At 36.1% G+C, this 27344-nt stretch overlaps 1 protein-coding gene across 7 annotated transcripts in view; it reads left to right on the top strand.

Annotated features, from left to right (window-relative positions):
• The window catches only part of COP1 (COP1 E3 ubiquitin ligase), a 264958-nt gene that overhangs the window by 5018 nt on the left and 232596 nt on the right, over positions 1-27344 (top strand). For all 7 annotated transcript variants that reach the window (XM_023207226.1, XM_023207224.3, XM_023207222.1 and 4 more), the window contains exons 2-3: positions 18256-18315; positions 26791-26888. In XM_023207226.1, coding sequence (XP_023062994.1) covers positions 26847-26888 — 42 coding nt within the window. In that variant the 5' untranslated portion in view covers positions 18256-18315; positions 26791-26846. The remainder of the gene's footprint in view (positions 1-18255; positions 18316-26790; positions 26889-27344) is intronic.

Here is a 27344-nt window from a genome sequence, read left to right as displayed (position 1 = left end):
CAAGGCAGGAGGATTACTTGAACCCAGGAGTTCGAGATCATCCTGGGCAACATGACGAAACCCCATCTCTACAAAAAATACAAAAATTAGCCTGCGTGGTGGCGTGTGCCTGTAGTCCTAGCTACTCAGGAGGCTGAGGTGGAAGGATCACTTGAGCCTGTGATGTCAAGGCTGCAGTGAGCTATGACTGCGCCACTGCACTCCAGCCTGGAGGACAGAGTGAGACCCTGTCTCCGAAAAAAAAAAAAAAGGGGGGGGGGAAATAGAACATATCACAGAATCTGTCATAATAAAGATAGTAACAGTTTGTGCAGCAATGTATATGCAATGTATTTCTCACTGGGTACACTGGTAAAAATTTTTTTAAAGTCACTGAATTGTAGGACTGAATTTCCTATGATAGATAGGAAAGTGGAAAGTTCAAGTGGCTTTTCTTTTTAGACCATTATGAGCTTATAAATACAAGACTAAATGTATTTTAAAGAGCTGTTAAAGCATATTCAGTTACTGGAATGAACCAGCATTTATTATATTATTATTATAGTAACATCTGTCAAGAACTTATTTGAATCTGCAAAAGTCAAACTTGATGCTGCTTTTGCTTTATAATACATGTGCCATTTGGATGACAATGATGAAACATACTCTGCAGGAGATGTCATATTTTATCAGACCTGTTGGTACTGTCAGACCTATGGACTATCAGATAGTGGGACATCAGCATCAATGGCAGCAGAAGACTTCTGTGGGTGATTTAAATGGTAGAGAAAATAAAGATGATTATGAAACAGGATAGGAAGACTATTAACTTTGAATTGTGATCTATAAATTGAGAAGGCAGTACTTGTGCAGTAGTAGTTCATTACTAAAGAATGTGTTGATAAGCAGTTACCTTTTCCTTTTACAAATTTTTATACCTTTTCTGGTAATGAGCCAACATTACATAGGTGGGTATGTTCCATCTAAGAACTGTTACTGATTAAAGTAACTAGCCTTCAACCTTGTTGCTTACTATTCCTTCTTGTATGTGTATGTTTGTTCTTAATGGTGATTTCTTCGTGTTTTATATTATTATTTCAACCTGCTACCCTTTTCCTCAGAAAACTTCCATAGGTTGGGGGGAAAGGCTTTTTAGACGGTGGAATTAGCCCATCGTCTTTTTCCTGTTAAAATTTGTATTACAGGGTGAGTATCCTTTATCTGAAGTGCTTGAGACCAGAAGTGTTTTGGATTTTAGGGTGTTTTTTTTTTTTTTTGGTTTTCTTTTTGAATTTTAGAATATTTACATTATATTTACCAGGTTAGCATCCTTCATCTGAAAAACCTGAAATCCAAATTGCTCCAGTGAGCATTTCCTTTGAGAGTCATGTTGGCACTGAAAAAATTTTGGATTTTGCATGATTTTGGATTTCAGATTTTCAGATTAGGGATATTCAATCTGTATACCAAATAAAATGTTTTTTTAAGCTGGGCATGATGGTGCATGCCTGTAGTCTCAGCTCCAGGAGTTTGAGTCCATCCTGGGCAATGTAGTGAAACTCTGTCTCTCAAAAGTTAAAGTGCTTTTAAAATTCTTGATATGTTTTTATATGTGGTGTTGTCTGTAGGACAAAATTCTGTAAGCATTCAGGTTTTTGTGCAGACTGGTCTTTGCCTTCTACCTTACTTGTTCTTTGTCCTCTTTATGTATGTATGTATGAGCCAAGTTCTATTCAGATAGGTTGGTACTTTCTCAAACAATATATTCACTGAGAGTAACACGTTTTTCTTTATATCCTAAAATATGTTAGTTGTCGTTTCATTTTTCACAATTAAGTTTTATGGACTGATTTTGCCTCTGTTTCTATATAAAGTGGAACATAGAATGCTGTAGGTGGTCTGATTTCTGTTTATTGTATTTCTGGTATAACCATTGAGAATTCATCCTTGTTTCCTAATCTCTGGTTTGGGGTGGTACATTTCTTCCCCAAATTCAGAATTGGAACATATAATCCATGCTCAAGTGTCTAGTGTACTGGAATCATCTGTCTTTAGTATTAATTCACGGGTGGGCATTTGGCTGTAAATAGAGATAATGAGACAAAGTAGACTCTGTAAAAATTACTGATGACTGTTTTGGGGGTTCTTTTAGATACTTGGATTTCAAAGTTCGTAAATGCCAAGTCCACTCAAGTGAAGATGGAATGTGTTGTACTGACAATTAGTTTGGGACAAATACTCATAATAGCAAGTGCTCAAATATAAATTGCTATTTGCCAAGCACTGTTTTAAAGGTTTTACATTACTTGTTTAATCTTCAGAACAACTGTTTGATATAGATGCTCTTATAGTTCCCATTTTGTAGATGAGGAAATGAAGCTCAGAGAGGTAATATAACTTGTCTCAGTTACACAATTAATAATGGTGGTGCCAGTAGTTATATTCAAACAATTTGACTCAGAGGTCAGGTTCTTAACCACTATTACAAATAGTTACCCAAGTTAACCACCTATTTCCTTGCCTTTATTTAGAGGCTGATTTTGTTTAAAATCAACTTTACTAAGTTAGAATTTGCATAAAATAAGTCACTGGTCGTAAGTGTGTAATTGAATGAGTGTTGACACATGAGTACACCTGTGCAGTCACCACCCTAATGAAGCTATGATACATTTCCAGAAAGTTCACTTTTGCCAACACTTCATACTCTGTGTCTACCTTCACACCTAACACCTGGCAACCAGTGATCTGCTTTGTATTGCTGTCATTTTGCCTTTTCTGGAATTTCATATTAATGGAGTCCTTTAGTAGGTAGTCTTTTGTGTCTGGTGTCTTTCATGTGGTATAATGTTTTTGAAATTCACTGATGTTGAATGTACTATTTTTTTTTCTTTTAATTGCTTAGCAGTATCCCATTATTGTATGGATGTAACATGAGCTGTTTATTTTCTGGTTAAAAGATTTTTGACTTGTTTCTAGTTTTTGGCTATTAGAAAATTCTGTAAGCATTCAGGTTTTTGTGCAGACACGTCTTCACATTTCTAGGGTAAAAATATCTAGTAGTGAATTGCTGGGTTCTATGCCAAGTGTATGTTTAATTTTAAAATAAACTGCAAAACTTTTTAAAAACTGCCTGTACCATTTTCCGTTTCCTTTTTTTCCCTTTTTTTTTTTTTTGAGACAGAGTCTTGCACTATCGCCCCAGCTGGTGTGCAGTGGCGCAATCTTGGCTTGCCGCAACCTCTGCCTCCGGACTAGCGATTCTCCTGCATCAGCCTCCCGAGTAGCTAGGATTACAGGTGCCTGCCACCATACCAAGCTACATTTTTGTATTTTTAGTAGAGATGGGGTTTCACTATGTTAGCCAGGATGGTCTCGATCTCTGGACCTCATGATCCTCCCGTCTTGACCTCCCAAAGTGCTGGGATTATAGGCGTGAGCGCGCCCAGCCACCATTTTGCATTTCTACCAGCAACAAATAAAAGTTCTTATTGTTTCACATTCTTGCTAGCGCTCTGTGTTTTCAGTCTTTTAAATATTAGTCATTTTTGTGGATATGTAGTTTTATCTCATTGTTATAGAACATATTTTTATGTGCTTATTTTTCATTTGCATATCTTTTGTGAAGTGTCTCTTGTAATCTTTGGCCCTTTTTTTTCCCGTAAAATTGCTTGTCATCTTGCATTGTAAGGGTTCTTTATGTATTCTGCATACATCTTTTGTCAGACCTATGTATTGAGGTATTTTCTCTTAGTCTGTTGCTTATCTTTTCATTTTCTTAATAATTTTTTAAAGCACAAAAGTTTTTTCTTTTTTCTAATGTATTGATAAAGCTTTCAGTTTTGATTAAGTCCAAGTTGATTTTTATAATTTTTAATTTTTGTGTTCTAGCTAAGAAATTAACACGAAATTAGAAAACATTCTCTTGTGTATTTTCTTCTAGAAGGTTTATAGTTTTTTCTTATGGTTATGATCCATTTCAAGTTAGTTTTTATATACTGTGATAAGGCTTGAAGGCTTCATTAATATTATAACATCATATGTTGAAAAGATCATCTCTGTTCATTGAATTTTCTTGGCACCTTTCTCAAAGGTTAACCATATATATGAGTTTATTTCTGCAATTTTTATTCCCATTGGTGTATATATGTTTATCCGTACATGAGTGCCATACTGTTTTGATTATGGTATCATTATAGTACATCTTGAAATCAGGTAGTGTAATTTTCATCCTTTATTTCAAAGTTGTTTTGGTTATTTGGGTTCTTTACATTTCCACATAAATCTTAGGATTATCTTGCCAATTTCTACAAAAAAAAGATGTAGGATTTTAATTTTGGTTACTTTGAATCTGTGACTTAATTTGGGAAGATGACATCTTAATGTTATCGAGTCTTTTGAATCATGAACATAGTATATTTCTCCAATTATTTAGGTCTTCTTTAATTTCTCTTAGCAGTGTTTTATACTTTTCAGTTTGGGTTTTTCACCATATTTTTAAAATGTATCCCTAAGTATTTTTATGTTTTTGATGGTGTTCTAAATGTTGTTCTTTTAATTTCAACTTCTAATTGTTGCTAGTATGTAAATACACTATTTTTTATGTTGTGCTTGTATTTTATGAAATTTTAAGTTTACTTACTAGTTCTAATAGTTTTTTGGTAGAACCTGTAGGATTTATAAGAAAAACATCCATGTTATCTGTATATAAATATACTTTTACATCTTTTAAATTTATATGCCATGGCCGGGCGCGGTGGCTCAAGCCTGTAATCCTAGCACTTTGGGAGGCCGAGGCGGGTGGATCACAAGGTCAGGAGATCGGGACCATCCTGGCTAACATGGTGAAACCCCGTCTCTACTAAAAAAATACAAAAAACTAGCTGGGCGAGGTGGCGGGCGCCTGTAGTCCCAGCTACTCGGGAGGCTGAGGCAGGAGAATGGTGTAAACCTGGGAGGCAGAGCTTGCAGTGAGCTGAGATCCGGCCACTGCACTCCAGCCTGGGCGACAGAGCGAGACTGTCTCTCAAAAAAAAAAAAAAAAAAAAATTTATATGCCCTATTTAAAAAACATACATTAATGGATTTGTTTGATTGGGTAATTGTTTAAAAGGATTTTTTGGACCTTTGTTAGTGAGGGATACTGGTCTGTGATTTTCTTTTAATTTATTTCTAGTTTTCATATCACAGTGTATTGGTTTGCTTTGGCTGCCATAACAAAATACCACAGATTAGGTGGTTTAAATTTATTGGTTTTCTCAAAGGTAAATAGAAATAGAAGTTTATTTTCTCATAGGTCTGGAGGCTAGAAGTACAAAACAATGTGTAGGCAGATTCGGTTTCTTCTGAGGCCTGTTTCCTTTCCTTTTTTTTTATTTTTTATTTTTGAGACGGAGTCTTGCTCTGTTGCCCAGGCTGGAGTGCAGTGGCTGGATCTCAGCTCACTGCAAGCTCCGCCTCCCGGGTTTACGCCATTCTCCTGCCTCAGCCTCCCAAGTAGCCGGGACTACAGGCGCCCGCCACCTCTCCCGGCTAGTTTTTTGTATTTTTTTTTTAGTAGAGGGGGAGTTTCACTGTGTTAGCCAGGATGGTCTCAATCTCCTGACCTCGTGATCCACCCATCTCGGCCTCCCAAAGTGCTGGGATTACAGGCTTGAGCCACCGCGCCCGGCCTCCTTTCTTTTTTTTTTAAAAGAGGTGGTCTTGCTGTGTCACCCAAGCTGGAGTACAGTGGCACCATCACTGCTCACTGCATCCTCAAACTCCTGGGCCCAAGGGATCCTCCTCCCTCATCTTCTTAGTGGTTGGCTCTACAGGCACGTGTCACCACACCTGGATAATTTTTATAATTTTTTTAATAGAGATGAGGGTTTTGCCATCTTGCCTAGAGGTTGGGTCACTTTTTGTTATGTCATAACTTTGTCACCTCTCAGTCTGTGTGTTGCCTGTGTCTTAGAAGAATACTGCTTGTATTGGATTAGGGCCCACCAATATGACAGTATTTTATGTTGATTATTTCTTTAAAGGCCTTATTTTCAAATGCAAAATCTGAGATACTGGGAGTTATAACATAGGGCTTTTCTTTTGTGAGGGATGGAAATACAATTTAACCCATAACATAGGTATTATTGCTGGTTTCACTTGTTCTTTCCCTCCCTCCCTCCCTCTCTCCCACTGGTTTCACTCTTTCTTTCTTCTTTTTTTCTTTTTCTTTTTCTTTTTTTTTTTTTTGGCATAGAGACAGGAGTCTCACTGTGTTGCCCTGGCTGGTCTTGAGCTCCTGGTCTCAAGTGATCTTCCCATACTTTGACCTCTCAAAGTGCTGGGACTATAGGCATGAGCCACTGTGCCTGACCAGTGCTGGCTTCTAAAAGAAAGTAAGAAATGTTCCCCTTCTATTTTCTGAAAGAGTGTGTATGAAATTGGTGTTTTTCGTTAAGTGGTTGATGGGACTTTCTAGTGAAGCCATAGTTTTGGACCTTCATATATTTTGTATGATTTACTCCTTCCCTTTGTGGGAAGGTTTTTAATTACTAATTCAATTTCTTTAATAGACACTACTCAGGTTCTATATTTCATGAACGTTAGTAGTTTAAGAGTTTCTTCATAACACCCATGTTGCTGAATTTATTGGCATAATAATAATATATCCCTTATTCTTTTAATATCTTGGATTTGTTAATGGTGTCACATCTTTCATTCCTGATACTGATAATTTGTGTTCTTGTGTTTCTGTTTTCCTTGAACGGTTTAGCTAGAGGATTATTAATTTTGTTTAACTCTTTTCAAATGATCAACTTTCATATTATTGATTTTCTGTATAGTTTGTTCATTTTCTGCTCCACCAATTTTCAGTTTTACTTTTTAAATTTCTTCTGCTTACTTGGAGTTTCATGTTTTCTTTTCTGGTTTCTTAGTATGAAAGCTTAGATCATTGATTTTTGGCCCTCTTTTCAATAACAACACTTAATCTTATCAATTTCTCTTTCTAATCCCTACTTTAACTGTATCTTCAAATTTTCAAGCAGTTCATAATATTTCTCATTTCCCTTGTGATTTCTTATTTGAAACATGGATTATTCAGAAGTGTGTTGTTTATTTTGCCTGTACATATGCAGGTTTGGTACATGGGTATGTTGAATGATGCTAGTGATCCTGTTGCCCAAGTAGTGGATGTAGTACCCAATAGGTGGTTTTTCAGCTCTTAACCCCCTCCCTCCCCGATTTTGGAATCCTCAGTGTTTCTTGTTCCTGTCTTTGTGTCTGTGTGTACCCAATGTGTAGCTCCTACTTAAAAGTGAGAACATGCGGTGTTTGGTTTTCTGTTTTTGTGTTAATCCGTTTAGGATAATGGACTCCAGCTGCATCCATGTTACTACAAAGGACATGATTTCATTCTTTTTTATGGCTGCAGTTGTTTAATTTCTACCTGAAAATTCTATGTCTGATTTGTGATATAATTCAACTTGGTTCAGGTAATATAGTTTGTATGATTTTAGTCCTTTTGAATTTATTGAGACTCGTTTCATGGTCCACCATAAGCTTTATCTTCACTAATGGTCCATATGCACTTGAAAAAAGTGAGTGTTCTGCCATGTGTAGGCTGGGGTGTTCTACACATGTCAAATAGTAAAGTTGGTTGATGTGTTATTTAAGTTCTGTATACTCCTGTTCATTTTCTGTATACTTGTACTGTCAAATAACATGTTCTTCAATCGTCTCCAGTGCTAACTAGATTTGGCTATGTCTCCTTTTAGTTCTCTCATCTTTTACTTCATGTATTTTGAAGTTTACACTGATTTAGAGTTGGCGAATTGATCTCCTTATCATTTTGAAATGTCACTCTATATTCCTGGTAATATTCCTTGTTCTGAAATCTACTTTGATGTTAATATAGCCTCTTCAACTTCATTCCTCTCTTCCCTCCCTCCCTCCCTGCCTTCCTCTTTTCCTCTCCTCTCCCTCTTTCTCTTTCTCTCCTCTCCTCTCCTTTTTCTCTTCTCTTCTTTGAGACAGGGTCTCACTCTGTCACCCAGGCTGGAGTGCAGTGGCGTGATCACAGCTCACTGCAGCCTCAATCTCCCAAGCGTAAGTGGTCCTCCCACCTCAGCCTCCTGAGAAGCTGAGAACACAGGCGTGGACCACCACATCTGGTTGATTTTTATTTTATTTTATTTTATTTTTTAGAGACAGAGTCTCGCCATGGTGCCCAGCTGATTTCAAACTCCTGGGCTCAAGCGATTCTCCTGCGTTGGCCTCCCAAAGTGGAATTACAGGCGTGAGCCACTGACCTGGCCTAGCTTTATTTTCATAAGTGTTTACATGGTATGTTTTTATTCTTCATGTCTACTATGTATGTGTTGTAATATTTAAAGTGGATTTCTTGTACCCAGAGTATAGTTCAGTCTTCCTTTTTATTTAGTATGACAATCTGCCTTTGTTGTTGTTGTTTCAGACAGAGTCTTGGTCTGTCACCAGGCTGGAGTGCAGTGGTGTTGTCTCGGCTTACTGCAACCTCCACCTCCTGGGTTCAAGTGATTCTCCTGCCTCAGCCTCCCGAATAGCTGGGATTACAGGCACATGCCCCCATGCCCAGACAATTTTTGTATTTTTAGTAAAGACGGGGTTTCACCATGTTGGCCAGGATGGTCTCGATCTCCTAACCTCGTGATCCGCCTCCCTCACCCTCCCAAGGTTCTGGGATTATAGGCGTGAGCCACTGCGCCCAGCCGACAATCTGCCTTTTAGTTGGATTAGCTGGACTGTTTACATTTTAACATAATTATGATGTGCTTGGTTTTGTGTGTACTGTCTTGTTTGCTCTTTGTTTTCTATTTGTCTCTTCTATTTCGTTTTTCTTTTTTTCTTGCTTTCTTGTTTTTGGGATTAATTGGATATTTTTAAGATTGCCATTTTATTTCCACTATTTGCTTATTAATGATTCTGTGTATTTGGTGGGGGGAAGTGGTTGCTCTGAGGTTTACAATACTCATTTTTAAACTTTTCATGTTCTACCTTCAAATAATATTATTTCATATACAATGTAAAAATTTTGCAATAGTATATTTCCATTCTATAGGATCCATTCTGCTACTTATTCCCTTGTTGTCAGAAGTGTTAATTCTCTATTCCTTTTGTTTAAAAAAGTGAGGTAAAATTCATACAACCCTGAAATACACCGTTTTAAAGTGTACAGTTGTGTTTTTAGTACAGTTGGCAGTGTTTCACAACCATAACCACTACTTTCAGAACATTTTTATCAGCCCCTAAAGAAACTCTGTACCCATTAAGCAGTCACTTTCCTTTTCCTGTTACCTTAGCAATCACTAATTTACTTTCTGTCTTTATGGATTTACCTATTCTAGACACTTCATATAAATGTAATCGTCTAATATATGGTCTTTTGTATCATATGTCTTTCATTTAACGTGTTTCTAAGGCTCATCCATGTTGTAACATGTATCAGCACTTCATTCTTTTTTATGGTTGAGTAATACTCCATTATGTGGGAGTATTATTAAATAACATTTGGGCTGTTTCCACTTTTTGTCTGTTATGAATAATGTTCCTGTGAACATTTGTATATGAGTTTTTGTTTGAACATATGTTTTCTAGTCTCTGGGGCATTTACCCGCAGTCTAATTGCTAGGTGATATGTAATTGTATTTTATTTTCTGAGTAACTGCCGAACAGTTTTCCATAGTAGCTGCATTACTTTTTTTTTCCTGCTAGCAATGTATAAGGGTTCTAATTTCTCTACATCTTGTCAACACATTATTTTCCTTTTTGATAATAGCCAACCTAATGGGTGTGAAGTGGTTATTCATTGTGGTTTTGATTTGCATTCCTCTTTTCACTAGTGAGGTTAACCATCTTTTCAAGTGCTTGTTGGCCATTCATTTATTACTCTTCAAAGGTTGTGTTTTCATCTTTAATAATTAACTTGGGTCAGACGTAAGTATGTTTTTTGGTAGCCAAAGGGAAGTTAAGGGAAAGTTGTCATCCAGATTTTCACTGTTTGAATCCATTTCGTGTAGTGGTATATGCAATATACACTGTTCAGTTTTTTTTTTTTCAAGAGTAGAAGACTAGTTTAATTGGTACTATCTTTTAAATTCAGCACCGTATTTGTGAAATAAAACTTAACTACTGAAACAACGTTTTTAAAAAGTTAATCTTAAAAATCAAGTTAGGGATACAAGGAACACATTTCCCGTGCATTTTGGAGATTTCTTTCACCCCTGAATAATGGGATGGGGATACTATCTAATGAAATGTATTACACATGGTACCCTGTTCGTATTTTCTTATATTGTAATAGAAATTTCTGTTTTTATAGCTCCTCTTATGTAGGCATCTGTTTTTCTTCTGTGTGAACTTGGTATCTTCCCCAGTTGATTGGCCTGTGATTGGGTACTCTTCTGAAGTGTGACCAAAGCGTAGCAATTACATCTTACTGGAATTGGCTTGAAAGATATTTTGGCCAATTATATTTTGTGTTGTAGAAATTGGAAATAAAATGAGAAACACCTGAGTTGGCCTAAAGTTCTTGGTGTAGTGTTGGTGCTGAAGGGGCTATATATTGTAAGCTGGTAGTCTTGAGAAGCAGAAAAATATTAGTCATGTTAATGGTAGAGCACTAGTGAAGATCTGTGTCTGTGTTTGAGGCCTGGTACTGTTGTTACTTGCGGTTTACTATGAGAGGAATCTCCTGATTGTTTCATCTGTACCTAACTTGTGACTACAAGACGAATTAAATCTTCTGTAACTGTAAACCTTTGGTGGTAATTAGAACCGATTCTGTGTTTGGGCAGGAGCCTTGGGAGTGTGTGAATGGAATAAAGTCCAGGAAGAGATTAAGAACGTATTGGGGTATGAGGAATCAGCAGAGATACTTCTTGGCCATAAGTAGCTCCCTGATTCAATCTTACTGTTCTGTTACGGATACCAGGAATTGGCTCACTTGCATTATCTTTTCATGCCTATTACTTGTGTTAATCATGGTGTCTTTTCTTTCCTAGTCCACTGTGGTCTTATCCTTTTCTAAGGTCTGACCCTGAAGCTAGCACATAGTTATTTAGAATCCTTATTTAAAAAAGTATTTTATTGTTAAATTACAGAGTCTTAACATGATTGCCGCTATGCTATTCTTCTGCTTCCTTACCTCTCTTCTTATTCATGGAGCCTGCGACTTAAGGCAATGGTAAACACAGGTCTTGATGGAGACAGATTAGGGAGGAATCACTTTACAAAATATCAAATAAGTTTAATCTCTGCTTTTGAAAAAATGGAGGTTTAAGTTTTTTAAGGCTTTTTATCACAGCAGATGGAACTGGGAAAGAGTGAGATGATGGGACATAGACTGGAACTTAACTACTGCCTGTGAAATTTGGTTCAGAGGATCTAGTGTTATCATTATAGGTATAAAGAAGAGTTTGAGATTTTTTTTTTCCTTTTCACTTATTTTTGTTTCTTTCAGTCCTGAATATACTTGGGGCCGATTGAATTTGGATGCTGCTTTTGAAGGAAGTAAAGGAAAAATTAAGGAATTAAAGGGAAAAGAGGAAGCTAGAGAAATTTCAAGTTTTGAAAATTTTGTGAGGAAGGAAGAAACATTACCATGGTCCTTTTGCCGGGTGTCTTTCATTTTTGAAGTTGTATATAAATTTGAGTGTATTTAAAATAATTTTTCCAAGGTCTTCTATGTGCTGATAGCTGTGGTTTTGATTTTCATAATCACAAGGATGCATATTATTATTATTTACTTTTCTGAGATTATAGCAAGATAGAAAGAACACTGAACTTGTAATTTAAGACCTTGAGATTTAACTTTGGACAAATAATTTATTGTTTTGGAGTCTGTTTTTTCATGTATAAGTTGGGATATAGTAATATTCCATAAAATTATGAGGTTTAGATTATATAATGCATGTAAAAAGGCATTATAAATTATAAAATCTCAAAGAATCAGGTGGTTATTTGCTAGAGTTTGGCATTTGGTATCAAAATACAAAAGTGTTTCTGTGGTCATGTTTATGTAAGATGTAACTGCTGCTTGTTTTCCTGAATGACTCTAGATTATGCCTGCCTCTGATTATTTTGGTAGTATTATTATTATTTTTTAGTATTTAACCTTTGAAAGATTGAACTTTTTTTTTTTAGTTGGAGCTAGTACTGCGAGACAGTTCACACATTTTATGAAAGCAAAATGGAGTTAGCATTTGTACCAAAATATACATGTATTGAGCTATGTACATGTTAGTTTGTTGGACAGTTCTAGTACTTATTAAATTTACTTAATTAGTTTGGATGCTGCTTTTGAAGGAAGTAATGCATATGAAATGGAATCACAAATAGACCACTGATTAACAATGTTACTTGGGCCTGATTGTAGTATGACCCTTGATTAACTGAGATAATATGTCGTATAAATGCATATTAGGTACGTGAAATAATTTTCTGTATCTGGATCTGTTCTGCATTTTTTTTTTAATGTCCCAAGTGACATACATTATCTTTTGGCAAGCTTAATGTTGTGCAGTATATCTGTCCTTCTGGCAATTGGTATAAAAATTTCTTCTTCATAGCATTCAATTGCTTGAAGAACACGATTTTAATGAACAGCGACAAGAGATAAAAGTTAAAAATAATCTCTACTAGTACAAGTTGAGTGTCCCTAATCCAAAAATCTGAAATTTGAAATGCTCCAAAATCTGAACCTTTTTGAGTGCCAGCATGACTCGCAAAGAAAATGCTTATTGGGGCATTTTGGATTTTAAATTTTTAGATGAGGGATGCTGAACCAGTAAGAATATAAATGCAAATATTTCAAAATGCGAACAGATCGGAATCTGAAACACTTCTGGTCTCAGCCATTTTGGATGACAGATATTCACCCTCCAGTAGTTTGAATGATACTCCGTTTTTTGTTATATTTAAAGTTTTGTGGTGGGAGTTGTAAAGTCAGATGCCTACAATAGCCATCTTTTTTTTTTCCCTCTGAAATCATTATCCATTACGCGTATTTACTCTTGTGTTCCTTTCTTTTTCATTCTAATTCTTTTCTGATTTTTTTTAAACCCCCCTTTTAAAGTAATTCTTTCTTCGGAATAAGTTTCCTAAAGTTTTCTAATTGAGAATTTTTTCTTTCAGTGTTTTAATTATTGTTGTATTTATTTTTTTCAGTCCGTTTTGAAATATTAGCTTATGATTGTCATTTGTTTCAGTCATATTTTTCTGGCTTTCATTGTTTCTAGGGACAGTATTTTTTTTTTGTCCATTGGGAACCTTTGTTTCTCATTTTTTAGTGATGAAAGATAAATGTGTTTTGAATTTATGTTCATCATTACTATTTTTAGAGCTCTTTATTTCTTTGTGTGCATCCTAGTTTCTATCTGTCTTCATATTCCCTCTGCTTGCAGGATTTACGTTAATGTATCTTGTAGTACAGGTCTGTGGGCAGTGAATTCTCCTAAATTTGTGTTTGTTTGAAAATGAGTTTATTTGCCTTCACTTTGAAAGTTTTTTTTGAGTATAACATTCTGAGTTGAAAGTTTTTCTTTTAGTATTTTAAAGAAGTATTTTTTGTTTCTCACTAAACAATGAGAAACTAAGAGTTCCCAATGGAAAAAGAAACGTAATACAGTCCCTAGAAACAATGAAATCAAGCCAGAAAAATATGACCAAAACAAATGACAATTATAATCTAATATTTCAAAATGAACTGAAGTAAATAAATGCAATGACAATAATAAAATAACTGAAAGAAAAAATTCTCAATTAGACAGTGCCTGCTACATTGTCTTTTGGCTAGTATGGTTTCTGATGAGAAGTCTGTTTCTGTTTTTATCTTTATTCCTCTGTATGTAGTGTGTCTTTCTTGGGCTGCCTTCAAGGTTTTCTTTTTATTTTTGGTTTTAGCAGTTTAAGTGCATTGTATGTGTTAGGGATATTTTCTTATTTTTGAAATCCCTATTTAGGGGTTTCTGAGTTTCTTAGATCTGTGGTTTGATATCTTTTGTTATTTTAAAAATGATTTCAGTTACTGTCTGTACATTTTTTTTCCTAACTCTTTCTCTGCCGTCTATGACTTCAATTACATGTATGTTAGAACATTTCACGTATGTCACAGCTCTGGGATGCTCTGTTCTCTCTCTCTGTGTGTGTGTGTGTGTGTGTGTGTGTATCTGTGTCTCTCACTTAGGCTGGAATGCAGTGGCTTGAGGAGAGGAAGAGAGAGGGGCAATAGCAGGTTAGTGGAGGAGTAAGAACACAGTGAGGTTTGCCGTCTAATATGGGTGCAATTTGTGGCTCCCCAAAACAGTTACAGTAGTAACATCAAAGACCACTGATCGCAGATAATTATTACAGGTATAATAATAATGAAAAAGTTTGAAATATTGTGAGAATTACCAAAATGTGACACAGAGATATGAAGTGAGCACATGGCGTTGAAAAAGTGAGCTGCCAACAGACTCGCTGAGCGCAGGGTTGCCCATCCTCCTTGAATGCTTTTGATTGACAGTGTTACAGGGGTCCTGAATGGATTGGTTTTCTAAATGGGTGGTTCGAAATGGGTAAGTTTTTCCCTTAACCTGCTGTTGGTGTATTCTTATTCTTCAAAATTGGAAAGAATTAATGGTATTTAATTAGGATCTCCATTTCTGTAGCTTCTGAGATTTTTCATCCCTTTCTTGGGAAGGGGAGTAATTGGCCAACCCTTCTTCTTGTATTCTGTTCTACGTATTTTTGATAGGAATTCTTTAAAGTTTTTGGCTTGGGTGGATAGTACCCATCCTAAGTATTGTAGTCTGCGCAGGCTGCTATAACAAAATGCCATAAAATAGGCAACTTAAAAACAGCAGAACTTTATTTCTCATGTTTGTGGAGGCTGGGAAATTCAGATGAAGGCATGGGGAGGTTTTTATGTCTGGTAAGGGCTAGACTCCTGATCCACAGACAGTGCCTGCTCTCTGGATCTGCCTGATGTCATGGAGGAAGAGGGGATAAAATTCCTTTATACCTCTTTTGTAAGGGCACTAATCCCATTCATGAGAGTTCTGCCCTCATGACCTAAAAATCTCCCAAAGGCCTATGTTTTAACATCACCTTGAGGGTTAAGATTTCAACATATGAAATTTGGGGCGACACAAATATCAGACCATAGCACTAGGCCTATTACTGATGTATATTTTCCCGTATTTTCTCTTTTTGGTGTATTCTGACACTTACTGAATGTTGTGTGCCAGGCATGGTATTGAGCACCTCATAGATATCTTGTTAATCTGTGTAGTGATTCTATGATGTAAATATCATCCCTGTTATACAAATAAGGAATTACATTAGATTAAACTACTTGCTCAAAGTCACAAAACTGTAGATGGCATAGCTAGGATTAATTTCACTTTTCTTGAAAGCTGTGGCCTTGAACTGCGGTGAAAAAGCCAGTATTTCAGCCAGGAATAGTGGCTCATGCCTATAATCCCAACACTTTGGGAGGCCAAAGTGGGAGAATTGCTCCAGCCCAGGAGTTTGAGAGCAGCCTGAGCAACATAAGGAGATCCTGTGTCTACTGTATATATATATATAAACACATATATACATATATAATGTATATATAATATACACACATATATACATATATAATGATGTGTGTATATTATATACACATATGTCAATACATATATATGAGCTATATGTGGTGGTATGCACCTGTTGTCCCAGCTACTTGAGAGGCTGAGGCAAGAGAGAAGTACTGAGCCCAAGAGGTCGAAGTTACAGTGAGTCATGATCATGACAATGCACTCCAGCCTGGTAGACAGAGTGAGACACTGTCTCAAAGAAAGAATGGAGACCTTTAATTCACTAGTTATTCAGAATACATTTCTTAAAAGCTATTAGCTTTAACTGATTTGATAGTAATTTTTAGGTACTGTAAGTTTTAGTATTAGTGGAACACATTATGTGACATGACACATACTATACTCCTGCTTTTTTTCTTTTTAAATAAACTGATAGATGATGGAGCTCTGTGCGAAGTAAACCTGTAGTCATTTCTTCCAGTTTTCAGCCCAGAAAGTTTCACTGATTTTTGTCTCATACCCAACATCTCTCAGCAAACTGTAGTTCTGCCTTCAAAATATATCTAGAATCTGACCACTTCTCATCAGCCCAACTGCTACCACCCTAGTCCATTTCAGCACCGTTTCTCACTTGGATTATGATAGCTTCCGTAACAATTTCTACACTTGGCTTCCCTTTAGTCTTCTTTTCAGCATAGCAGGTAGAATGATCTGGTTCATCACTGTATCCAATCACATCATTCCTCTTTTCCAAATCCACCAGTGAATTGCTGTTTTACTCAATTTAAAAGCCAAAGTCTTTAACACATTCCTTAGTTCTCTGGGGTGCCCTTTTTTTTTTTCTCTTTTCTTTTTGAGATAGGGTCTTGCTCTGTCACCTGGACTGGAGTGCAGTGGCACAGTCTCTGTTCACTGCAGCTTCGCCTGCTGTGTTCAAGTGATCTTCCCACCTCAGCTTCCTGAGGAGCTGGGACTAACTAGAGTAGCTGGGGCTACAGGTGTGTGCTCCTATGCTTGCTATTTATTTTATTTTATTTTATTTTTATTTTATTTTATTTTATTCTTTTGTAGAGATGAGGTCTCAGTATATTGCTCAGGCTGTGAGAGTGCCTTTTAAAAATTTGCATAGAGGTGTTGTGTGTCTTAGCAGTGACATACTTGAAGGATCCTCAAACATTAAAATACCCCTTTCTTAAAATGCTAACAATTAGGTATGTATTGTTTTCTATTAAACAGCTCCTGATATATTCAGTGAATTGATTGGTTTGTTCTTTTGCCCTTCCTCCTGCTCTGACCCCCAAATCTCAGTTTTCCTTCCTATGGGTCCCTTTATAGCCAGTGTGTCCTCTTATTATTGTGTTTATCATTATTGTATATATTATATATATTTTCACATTGTGTTGTAATATCTATAATATATTTGAGTCTGCCATTAGACTTTACATTCCTGTATTCTAAAGCATAGTGTTTATGCCCAAGAAGTTTTTCTTGAAGGAGTGAATGTATTTTCAGTTACAGTTTTAAGTGTCATTGTATCATCCATAAGGATTTGGATTTGTATGCCAATAAGAGAAAACTTGATAAACGTTGACTTAAGCAAGTGAAGATTTACTTTCTCATGTAATGTGAAGTCCAGCGGAGGCAATCCAAAGCTGATGCAGCTGCTCAAGGATTTCATCCAGGAACCAGTATCCTCCTATCTTCCTAGCTTAAGGTCTTTGTCTTCATGGTCAGAAGATGGCTGTTGTATCTCTGAACACTGCATCAGAATTTTAGTAAGGAAGAAAAGGGAAGGATAAAAGGAAATGTCTTTTTACAAGGTTTTGCATTTTTGTTCTCATAGATGGTGGCCCCTTAGAAACTGATGCCTATATTTCATTGGCCAGATTGATGCCATGTAGTCAATCCTAAGTACAGAAAAGACTGGGATTTTAAGTATTCTGTTTTTTGATCTTCATAGGAAAAAAGGGGAGAAGAGGATTATAGTTGGTATTTAAAGTATCAGAAAGCAATATAGAACAAGTGGTTGAGAACATAGACCTGAATTTGAATTTTGACTTTGTTACTTCTTAGCTGTGTGACTTTAACAGCTCTCTGCTTCTGTTCCCTCATCTATAAGCTGTGCCTAGTAATTGGTACCTATTTCACTTTGTTGTTAAAGCTATTAGTTAATATATGTTGTGGGTTTAATGTGTATAGTTTGTTTTATTTAAATAGCTAATAAGTTGTTATGATTATTGTCATTACCTACAAGCATTGTTGAAACTGGAATTATAAATTTACATCAAGGAATTAGCTTTGTTTGGGATAGGAGGAAAAGAGTATTTAGCAGGTCTGGGTAGGTGCTTTTGAGTGCAGGTGATGGTAGAAAACTATGGCAGAGCTTTCTTAAGGGCTCTGGTGACTACCTTGTACTATTAAAAATTACATGCTGAGTTAAAATATTGGAACCATTTTGATTTACTCATTTAGTTCATTTTGAAGCACAGTGGCCCTTAGGGTCATCCTGATTGTCATTTTACCAACAATCCCCTGAAGTTTAGTTCAATAGAAACTTAATCTCTTATTGATAGAATGTTTGAAGACTTAGCTCTAAACTATATATTGAAATATGATTTCATTGGTATTGTTACTAGCCTTTTCTAGTTTGTAATCACTCTACTTTTAAAAAAATCAATTATTTTTCTTTTCTTTTTAGCCCCATCTGCTTTGATATGATTGAAGAAGCATACATGACAAAATGTGGCCACAGCTTTTGGTAAGACAATTCAGCTGAGTAAAATGATCTTTTGATATTTTAAAACTTATCAGTAAATGTAGCCAATGAGAAGTTAATGTGTTTTAAACCAACTTTGATTATCTTACATATTTTTTTCTTGACATATGTCTTTGTAGATATGGCAGTTTAAGGCAGTTAACATAACAGCTGGTGCATAATTTCTGTCAAATGTTTAGATTTAGCATAGGCCTTACTGATGGATTTGAAAACTTCTGCATTTATTAATTGTTAATAAGAACTTTTCACTGCTGTTCTTAATGATGCTGGGCAATCAGGACCAACCATGAAGCACTAGTTACTCACTTGTGGGGATAGGTTGGAGAACGCAGTAAAGCAGGCTAAGAAGGTCATGGAAAAAAATAGAGGATTAAAAAGTTCTGTGTTCTTTTCTTTAACACTTTGCTCAATATTAACTTTACATTACATCATGCCAGATTAACCCATATGTTAAACATTTTTTTAATTGTAAGATTTACATAATATCGAATTTATATTATATATATATATTTTTTCTGGTTTCTTAGTCTTGGAGGAATTTATAATTTTAACCACAGTTATATGAACAGTGCAGTAGTGTTAAGTATGTTCATATTATTGTCCAATTGATCTCTAGAACTTTTTGTGCAAAACTGAAACTTGGCACTCAGTAAACAACAATTCCCCATTTCCCCTTCCCCGTAGCCCCTGGCAGCCACCATTCTACTTTGTTTCTATGAATTTAACTATTCTAGATACCTCGAATAAATAGAAGTATTTGTCTTTTTGTTACTAGCTTATTTTCACTTAGCATAATGTCTTCAATGTTTATCAGTGTTGTAGCATGTGTCAGAATTTCTTTCCTTTGTAAGGCTGAATAATACTCCATTGTATATGTATACTACATTTTATTTATTCATCTATCAGTAGACACTAGGGTTGCTTCTTCTACCTTTTGGCTATTTTGAATGATGCTGCGGTGAACATGAGTGTACGAACATCTGTTTGGGACTCTGCTTTCAAGTCTTTTGGGTGTATACTCAGAAATGGAATTGCTGTATCATGTGGTAATTTGGTTTTTAATTTTTTGAGAAACTACCATACTGTTTTCTATAGGAGCTGCACTATTTTATGTTCTCACCAATAGTGCTTAAGAGTTCCAGTTTCTCCACATCCTTGCCAACTCTTATTTTCTGTTGTTTTTTTTTGATAGTAGACATCCTAATGAATGTGTAATCTGTGCATTTTAACTTATTTTTGCTTATTTTTAAACCTATTCTGTTGGTATATTATTTTAGCCTTAGTATTCCTTGTGTTCTAATACTCCTTATGTTCTAATTCATATTGAAATCAGGCCCATAATTTTATGCTGAAGTTGTATGTGATATCTGGCAGATTGATATTCCTTCATCATGAAGAGTATTGGTTATTAACACTAGTCTGTAAGATCTTTCGTTTCATCTGGAGCATGATGCTTTAGTGATAGGTGTATTCCCTCTGCTAGTCGCTTAAAAAGCTTTAAATACAAATCACTTTCTTAGCTTGTATTATCTATATTCTTATAAAATAAAGTATTAAAATGATAACAGCAATGTATATTCTTGCTTTAAAAAACAACTCATTGTACAGGAAGATGTAATGTAAAATATAGATGTCTATCTTTATCTAGTTTTTCTTGCCTGCCTCCTCAGAGGTTATCATAGGTAAAAGGAATGATTAGGTATTCTTTCAGAATCCTTATACTGTTTTTTTTTTTTTTTTAGTCATCTTGCTTTCTTGAGTACTTTCTGTTTTCTAGTATATCATTGACATTATTATGATTCACGAATCACTTTCTGCTCTGTATTGCCAATGAAGTTCTGGACATGTGGGTCTGTCTTTGAGGCTGATACAGGTATGGTCTTGGCCTTTTCAGGCCATTGTTCGGCAGTAGTGTTCTCTTGGGTCCATAAATTGACCTAGCATCTTAGCATTCCATAGGAAACTGTATTTTTTTTTTCAGAGATTTGGATTTTGATGATTCTGAAAATTAGGTGATCTAGAGTAGGCTTTCTCAACCTTGTCACTGTTGACATATTAGACTAGATAATTCTTTGTCGTAGGTGACTGTACTGTCCTTTGTAGATTGTTTAGCAGTATACTTGACCCCTACCCAGTACCACCCTTGCCCATCTCTGCAGTTGTGACAACCAAAAATGTCTCTAGACATTGCAGATACCCCTTGGGGGACAAAATTTTCCTCCCTTGAGAAGTACTCATCTAGCGCTGAAAGAACAAGTCCTTGATATTGTTAGACTAGGATTCTACTTCTGGTTCTGAAACTTACCTTTATCAAGGTACTCTCCGCTGCTGCTGCCCTCTTATTCTTCCTCATTCTCTTTTTACTCCTTCAGTTCCTTCTCTTTTTATAGATTTAAAAGTGTTGAAATATGAAATAGATTGTGAAGTGATGTTTTTAATTTTCCTGAGTATCCTGTAACTTACGTATGCATTGTGGCATTTTTTTAAAAAGGCCCTGGATCAGTTCAGTGACCTTTTTTCACTATGTTGTGAAGTGGAATAAATTACAGATTGACCTTATAAGTGGACAGGCTGGGGCTTTTCAATAAATTTATAATCTTTATGTTGTCTTTAGGTCATTGTTGGAAAGCCCCATTGCTTTCTTAAATAGCTTTTCCTCCTTCTCTCAAAACAATTTAGGCTTAGATCCTTATAATACAATTTCATTTTTATGTTATACCCTGATGAGAACGTATTTTAAGATACTCACCAGAGAGCAGCTTTTAGTAGGATAAAGGCCATAATGTTGGCAGGAACTAATAAAACTGGAGGCTGTCAATTCCAACATCAGGCTTGCTATACTGTGATTTTTTTTTTTTTTTTGCAGTTTTGTTTAAAGCAAAAGTTTATAATTGTTTACTCTTTCCTAACATGTGAGGGCTATGGAACTTCAGTCATCAACCGTAGCCTCTTGTGTCAACTTTCTAGTAATATAAACTCTGGCTGGTAAGCTGAATTCAAGCAGTATACCACTTCAAAGCTCATCCAAATTATTATCATTAAATCAAATTGGACCACATGAAAATGTCTTTCCTAGTAACAAGTTGGAGACAATATAGCAGGAACTTCTTTCACTTTATTTATTCCCACTTGAGAACCTACTGTTACCTGTATCTGTAGCCTAAGTGAAATACAATGATATAATAAGAAATCTGACTTTTACATAATGTAGAGGTAAAATTGGCTCTTTGTCTTTGCCCCTTTGCTACCTCCAGCTTGTGCCCTGTACCGTATTTACTATTTTGTAGTAAATTTGTAAAAATAGTAAATCAAGCCCTGATTTACTATTTTGCTTCATTACAAATTAGTTACAGTTAATGGAGTCCTTCAGCATAGTTGTCTCCCAACACGTAGGTGATCAAGCCTGAGTGTCAGATTGCGTTTTGAGACTCTTGGCTAATCCATCATCTTGCACCATATTCTTGGTCTTTCTTTACATCTAGTTATTAGATGTAATGACTGGTCCTAATTTGTCCTGGCTGTTCTTGTTATAGTTTGTTCTTTTTTCTAGAATTTTCTGATTACTTACAGTTTTTTTTATATCTACTCATTCTTGTTTACATAGATATAAAAAGATATTTATATTTGTTAGCAAGTATATACATAGTAGAAGAAACGTAACTGTATACATCTATAGAGAAATACACATTTTTTATTAGCAGATACATACTTAATAGAGGAAATAGGCACCCATTTATATCAGCAGAATTAAAAAAATTATTTTTAAGAGTTGCAGTGTGAGTAGCCTGAAAATTTCTCAGGTGGACCTGAGATACGTATTCCTTTTACCTCTTTATTATGCCCACCTGTTGTTGAGCACTAATCTAAATACTTATCCTTCTCTTGGCATCCAAAGCTTTGTATACAGGCTGGTGATGGTCAAGTAGATTAGATGAATGAGAATGAATTAGTTACTGGGGAAAGAAATACTGAGAATTTCTAGTGGTGTTTTATATGACCCAGAAGACAGCAGACAAGACGTAGACGTATGTTGCTTTCCTGGCTGTATCTATTCATTCATGCATTCAACATTTACTGAGTTTGAATACTTTTAACAGGATATTGCGCTAAACATTAAGGGTACAGAGGATAAAACAAATCCATGCATTTAATGATAAAATGGAAGAAGGGCTAATAGGCACATACAGAAATAAGTACAAGATAAGATAGTATCTATTTCTCAAATTAAGGCAGGTCTCCTCTGGGGTGGTAGTGAAGTAGTAGATACTCTTAAGATACACTCGATGCATCTTGTTGTCACTTAAGTTGTATGCAGTGGTATGTAATTTGATGTGCTTTAATTTTACAATATAAATGGATTTGATCAAGTGCAATGCAGAAAAATCACTTGAACTATATTGTTACTGAGAACAGTTACTTCTAGCTATGCCCCATTTTTTTCTTGTCTGTGAGAGATAGTGTAGTAAGCCTATTGATGTGGAATATTAGGATGGTAAAGAAAAGAGGAGTTTCTACTAGATTTTGGAATAATTTCTTGTATATTGACAAAAATTTTTTTTTCTGTTTTTTGAGACAGGGTGTTACTCTGTCACCAGGCTGGAGTGCAGTGGTGCAAACACAGCTCACTGCAGCCTCGACCTCTTGGGCTTAAGCAGTCCTCCTGTTTCAACCTCCTGAGTAGCTGGGATCACGGGGACACACTGCCACTATGCGTGGCTAATTTTTAAAATTTTTGTAGAGTTGGAGTTTCACCACATTGCCTGAGCTGGTTGCAAACTCCTGGGTTCAGGCAATCCTCCCGCCTCAGTCTCCCAAATTGCTGAGATTACAGGCATGAGCCACTGCACCCAGCCTAACAAACCCCTCTGTGACTTAAAAACTTAGCTTGTTCTTGTCATCTACACATTTTCTATTATTTATTTTTAAAAAGTTATTTGCTAAAACCCATAATGTTCTCCTTCTACTTATCTGTCAACCCATCTCTTACCTTTATTATTTAATGGTTTTTTTTTTCTCGAGATGGAGTCTCACTTCGTCACCCAGGATGGAGTGCAATGGTGTGATCTTGGCTCACTGCAACCTATGCCTCCCGGGTTCAAGCAGTTCTCCTGCCTCGGCCTACTGAGTGGCTGGGACTACAGGCGCACACGAACATGCCCTGCTAATTCTTGTATTTTTAGTAGAGATGGGGGTTTCACCATGTTGCCCAGGCTGGTCTCAAACTCCTGACCTCAAGTGATCTGCCCACCTTGACCTCCCAAAGTGCTGGGATTACAGGCGTGAGCCACTGCACCCGGTCTTGACTTTTAAAAATTAAAAAAAAAATTTTTTTTTTTTTTTTTTTTTTGAGACAGACACCCAGGCTGGAGTGCAGGGACGCAATTCAGCTCACTGCAACCTCGGCCTGCCACGTTCAAGTGATTCACCTGCCTTAACCTCCTGAGTAGCTGGGATTACAGGCGCCTGCCACCATGCCCAGCTATTTTTTGTGTTTTTAGTAGAGAAGAGTTTCACCATGTTGACCAGACTGGTCTCGAACTCCTGACCTCAAGTGATCTGCCCACCTTGGCCTCCCAAAGTGCTTGGATTACTGGCCTGGCATGTCTCTTACCATTTTTTTTTTTTTTTTGACAGGGATGTGGGGACGGAGTTTTGCTCTTTTGCCCAGGCTGGAGTGCAGTGGTGTGATCTCAGTTCATTGTAAGCGCTGCCTCCCAGGTTCAAGTGATTCTGCTGCCTCAGCCTCCCGAGTAGCTGGAATTACAGGTGCCTGTCACCACGCCCAGCTAATTTTTTGTATGTTTAGTAGAGATGGGGTTTCGCCATGTTGGGCAGGCTGGTCTCGAACTCCTGAACTCAGGTGATCTGCCTGCCTTGGCGTCCCATAGTGCTGGACTTACAGGTGTGAGCCACTGCTCCCGGCCATCTCTTATCTTTAATTACTTTTCAGAGTCTCTCCTTTATAACTTGCTTTGTTTGAACTTGCTGATTTTTTTTGATTTTTGTTTGTTTTTGAGACAGAGTCTCGCTTTGCCCCTCAGGCTGGAGTGTAGTGATGCAATCTCTGACCAATGCAACCTCAGCCTCCCGATTAGCTAGAACCATAGGCCACACAGAACCAGGCCCAGCTAAGTTTTGCATTTATTGTTATTATATTTTTTGTAGAGATAGGGTTTTGCCATGTTGCCCAGGCTGCTGATTTTAAAAAAGGGTTAAATTTTGTATATATATTTCCTGGTAATGTTAACTCATTTCCTTTTTCCCTAAGCAGACTGTAAATTTCTACATGTTGTGATTCTTAGTCTTTTGTATTGGCATGCCTACGTTACACTTCTTCCTTGTAATAAAAATGAAAATAAAGATTTAGTATGTTATTTCCTCAGTGAAATTTCCATATAGGAAATTTTCAGTCATCTATGAAGCATATTTTGTGATTATGGTAATTCTAGCCTTGTCATAGTTGGAAGAGGTGATGATACTATTTTTGGAAGATTGTGCAGGTCATTTGTTCAGTAGGTATTTGCGTATCCATTATGTGCCTGGCATTTCCTTCAGTCTTGAGGCCCCTGTGATTTGCCAAAGACCACCATTACTTTTATTCTTCATGCCTTTCTCCTTTTTACTTATCTTGAAAGTAACAAATGTGAGATGTGAAAGTAGTCGATAACCAGAAGGGCGAAACCTGGGGAATGTAGGTTTTTATTGTTTTGTTTGTTTTATTTTGTATTTTGTTAAGGTGGAGGAGGAAGGTAAGTGGATATAAAAATCAACTTCGGTTTACAAAGCTCAAGTAAATTTATAGTAATTTGGATGCATAATAAAAGAGGTACTTTCTCCGTAGGAATGATCTTTACAGATCGCCTTTGTAATTTTTTAGAAATCATTTTTTTCCTGAGTGTTACCAGTAATATTTATTATAGAAACCTGACTTAAAGACATCTACAAAGAAAACATTTCCCATAATTATATGACCCAGAGACAAATACTGTTAACATTGTGAAGATTGTCTTTTATAATTTATTTAAAATGTACACATATATAATTTTTAAGACAAATGGGATTATATTATAACCACTGTGTTATAGATTGTCGTTTTTATTCAGCAGTATGTATAATGACATTTTTTTCTCATATCAGTTTGATACTTTTCCGTGATTTGGTTGAAAAATACTTGAGTTTTTTTTTTTAATAGGGAGGTACACAAATGTAAAAGGTTTAACATTATAGAAATATATAATGTAAGAAAGGGAAATTTTTCTGTAATCACAGTTTTCTAGCAATAACTATGAGTAGATTATTTTTATGGCATACAAGTTACAATAATTTATTTTGGATGGCTGTATAGCATTGCATTGGATTGATATTTACAAATTTATTTAGTCAGTTTCTTAGTGTCTGGATTGCTTCTATTTTATTTTGCTATTTACATATAATCTTGTATTAAACACCCTTCTAAATATGTATTTCCTTAGGATAAATTCCTAGAAGTAAAATATTCAAAAGAGGATGTAAAACCTTAAGATTTTTCCTGCAACTTGGCTTCTAGGAAAGTTGTACTGGTTAACATTTTCTGTAACGGTACTTGAGATTGTTGATATCCACATATATTCTTTAACTATGACAGTATTTTCTTTTGTCTTTTTTTCTCTTTTTTTCAGACAGGGTCTCATTCTGTCACTCAGGCTGGAATGCACTGGCATAATCATGGCTCACTGTAGCCCTGAACTCCTGGGCTCAGGTGATCCTCCTGCCTCAGCCTCCCAAGTAGCTGCACATGCCATCACACATGGCTAATTTTTTCATTTTCTCTAGTAATGGAGTCTAGCTGTGTTGCCCAGGCTGGTCTTGAACTCTTGGCCTCAAGTGATCTTCCTGCCTCTGCCTCCTAAAGTGTTAGGATTGCAGGTGTGAGCCATTGTGCCTTACTGGCAGTATTTTATTTTTCCATCCTGATTGGTAAAATCTAGTATATAATTTTAAATCAGCTTTTTGTGACTAGTGAAGATGGTGGTTTTCTCATGCTTACTGACTGATTTTTGTCTTTGGTTGAGTTTTCTGTTTGTCTTTTTTATCTGAGTGAATGCTGAGTATTAAGGGTATTAGCATGCCAGTGATATGAATTGTCTGTTTGCTTAACTGAGCTGTAGGCATTTGCTTTTGTGGTGGTGTTATGAACTATCTAAATTGCATAAACTTAAAATTTAGTGAGTATAGCTTTTTAAATTTGGGTACAGTAGCCTTGATATTTGAGTTTAGTTTGAAATAACTTTTGTGTACTGTTCACCCAGTAAGTGCCCTGTATATCCTGTTGATAATGTAAAAATATAAACAAAAATAAATTTGTTAGATTACTTAAGTTGAAAATGAGGAATAGAAGACTAATAGTCATTATTTTGTGACCAGTTTATTAAGTTTTCATTGATTTAATTAAGCCTTTTTTTTCCCCCCTACTAATAGCTACAAGTGTATTCATCAGAGTTTGGAGGACAATAATAGATGTCCCAAGTGTAACTATGTTGTGGACAATATTGATCATCTGTATCCTAATTTCTTGGGTGAGTCTTTGGAATGATTTTTATTTTAAACATATTTCGATCCCCAAAATTGTGTGCTAGCACTAATTTACTCAGAAAACCTACCTTAGTGGTAAGCAAGTCTCTCTACTGTATACCACAGTGCTTTCTTCTTCTTGGGTTGTGACATAGACTCTATACATTATTAGTATTTTATTATTTTTAAGTTTTATTTAAAAATTGATAAAACTTTTAGATTATTATGTAGATCAGGGACCCCTGGGCCATGGACTGGTACCAGTTTGTGGCCTGTTAGGAACTGGGCTGCACAGTAGGAGGTGAGGGGCTGGCAGGTGAGCGAGCACTACTGCCTGTGCTCTGTCTCCTGTCATATCGGTGGGGGGCATTAGATTCTCAGAGGAGTATGAACCTGATTGTGAACTGCACATGCAAGGGATCTAGGTTGTGCGCTCCTTATGAGAATCTGATGCCTGATGA

The sequence above is a fragment of the Piliocolobus tephrosceles genome, chromosome 1 (genome assembly GCF_002776525.5).
Source record: "Piliocolobus tephrosceles isolate RC106 chromosome 1, ASM277652v3, whole genome shotgun sequence".
NCBI classification, from domain to species: Eukaryota; Metazoa; Chordata; class Mammalia; order Primates; family Cercopithecidae; genus Piliocolobus; species Piliocolobus tephrosceles.
This window is presented reverse-complemented; position numbering and strand designations above follow the sequence as displayed.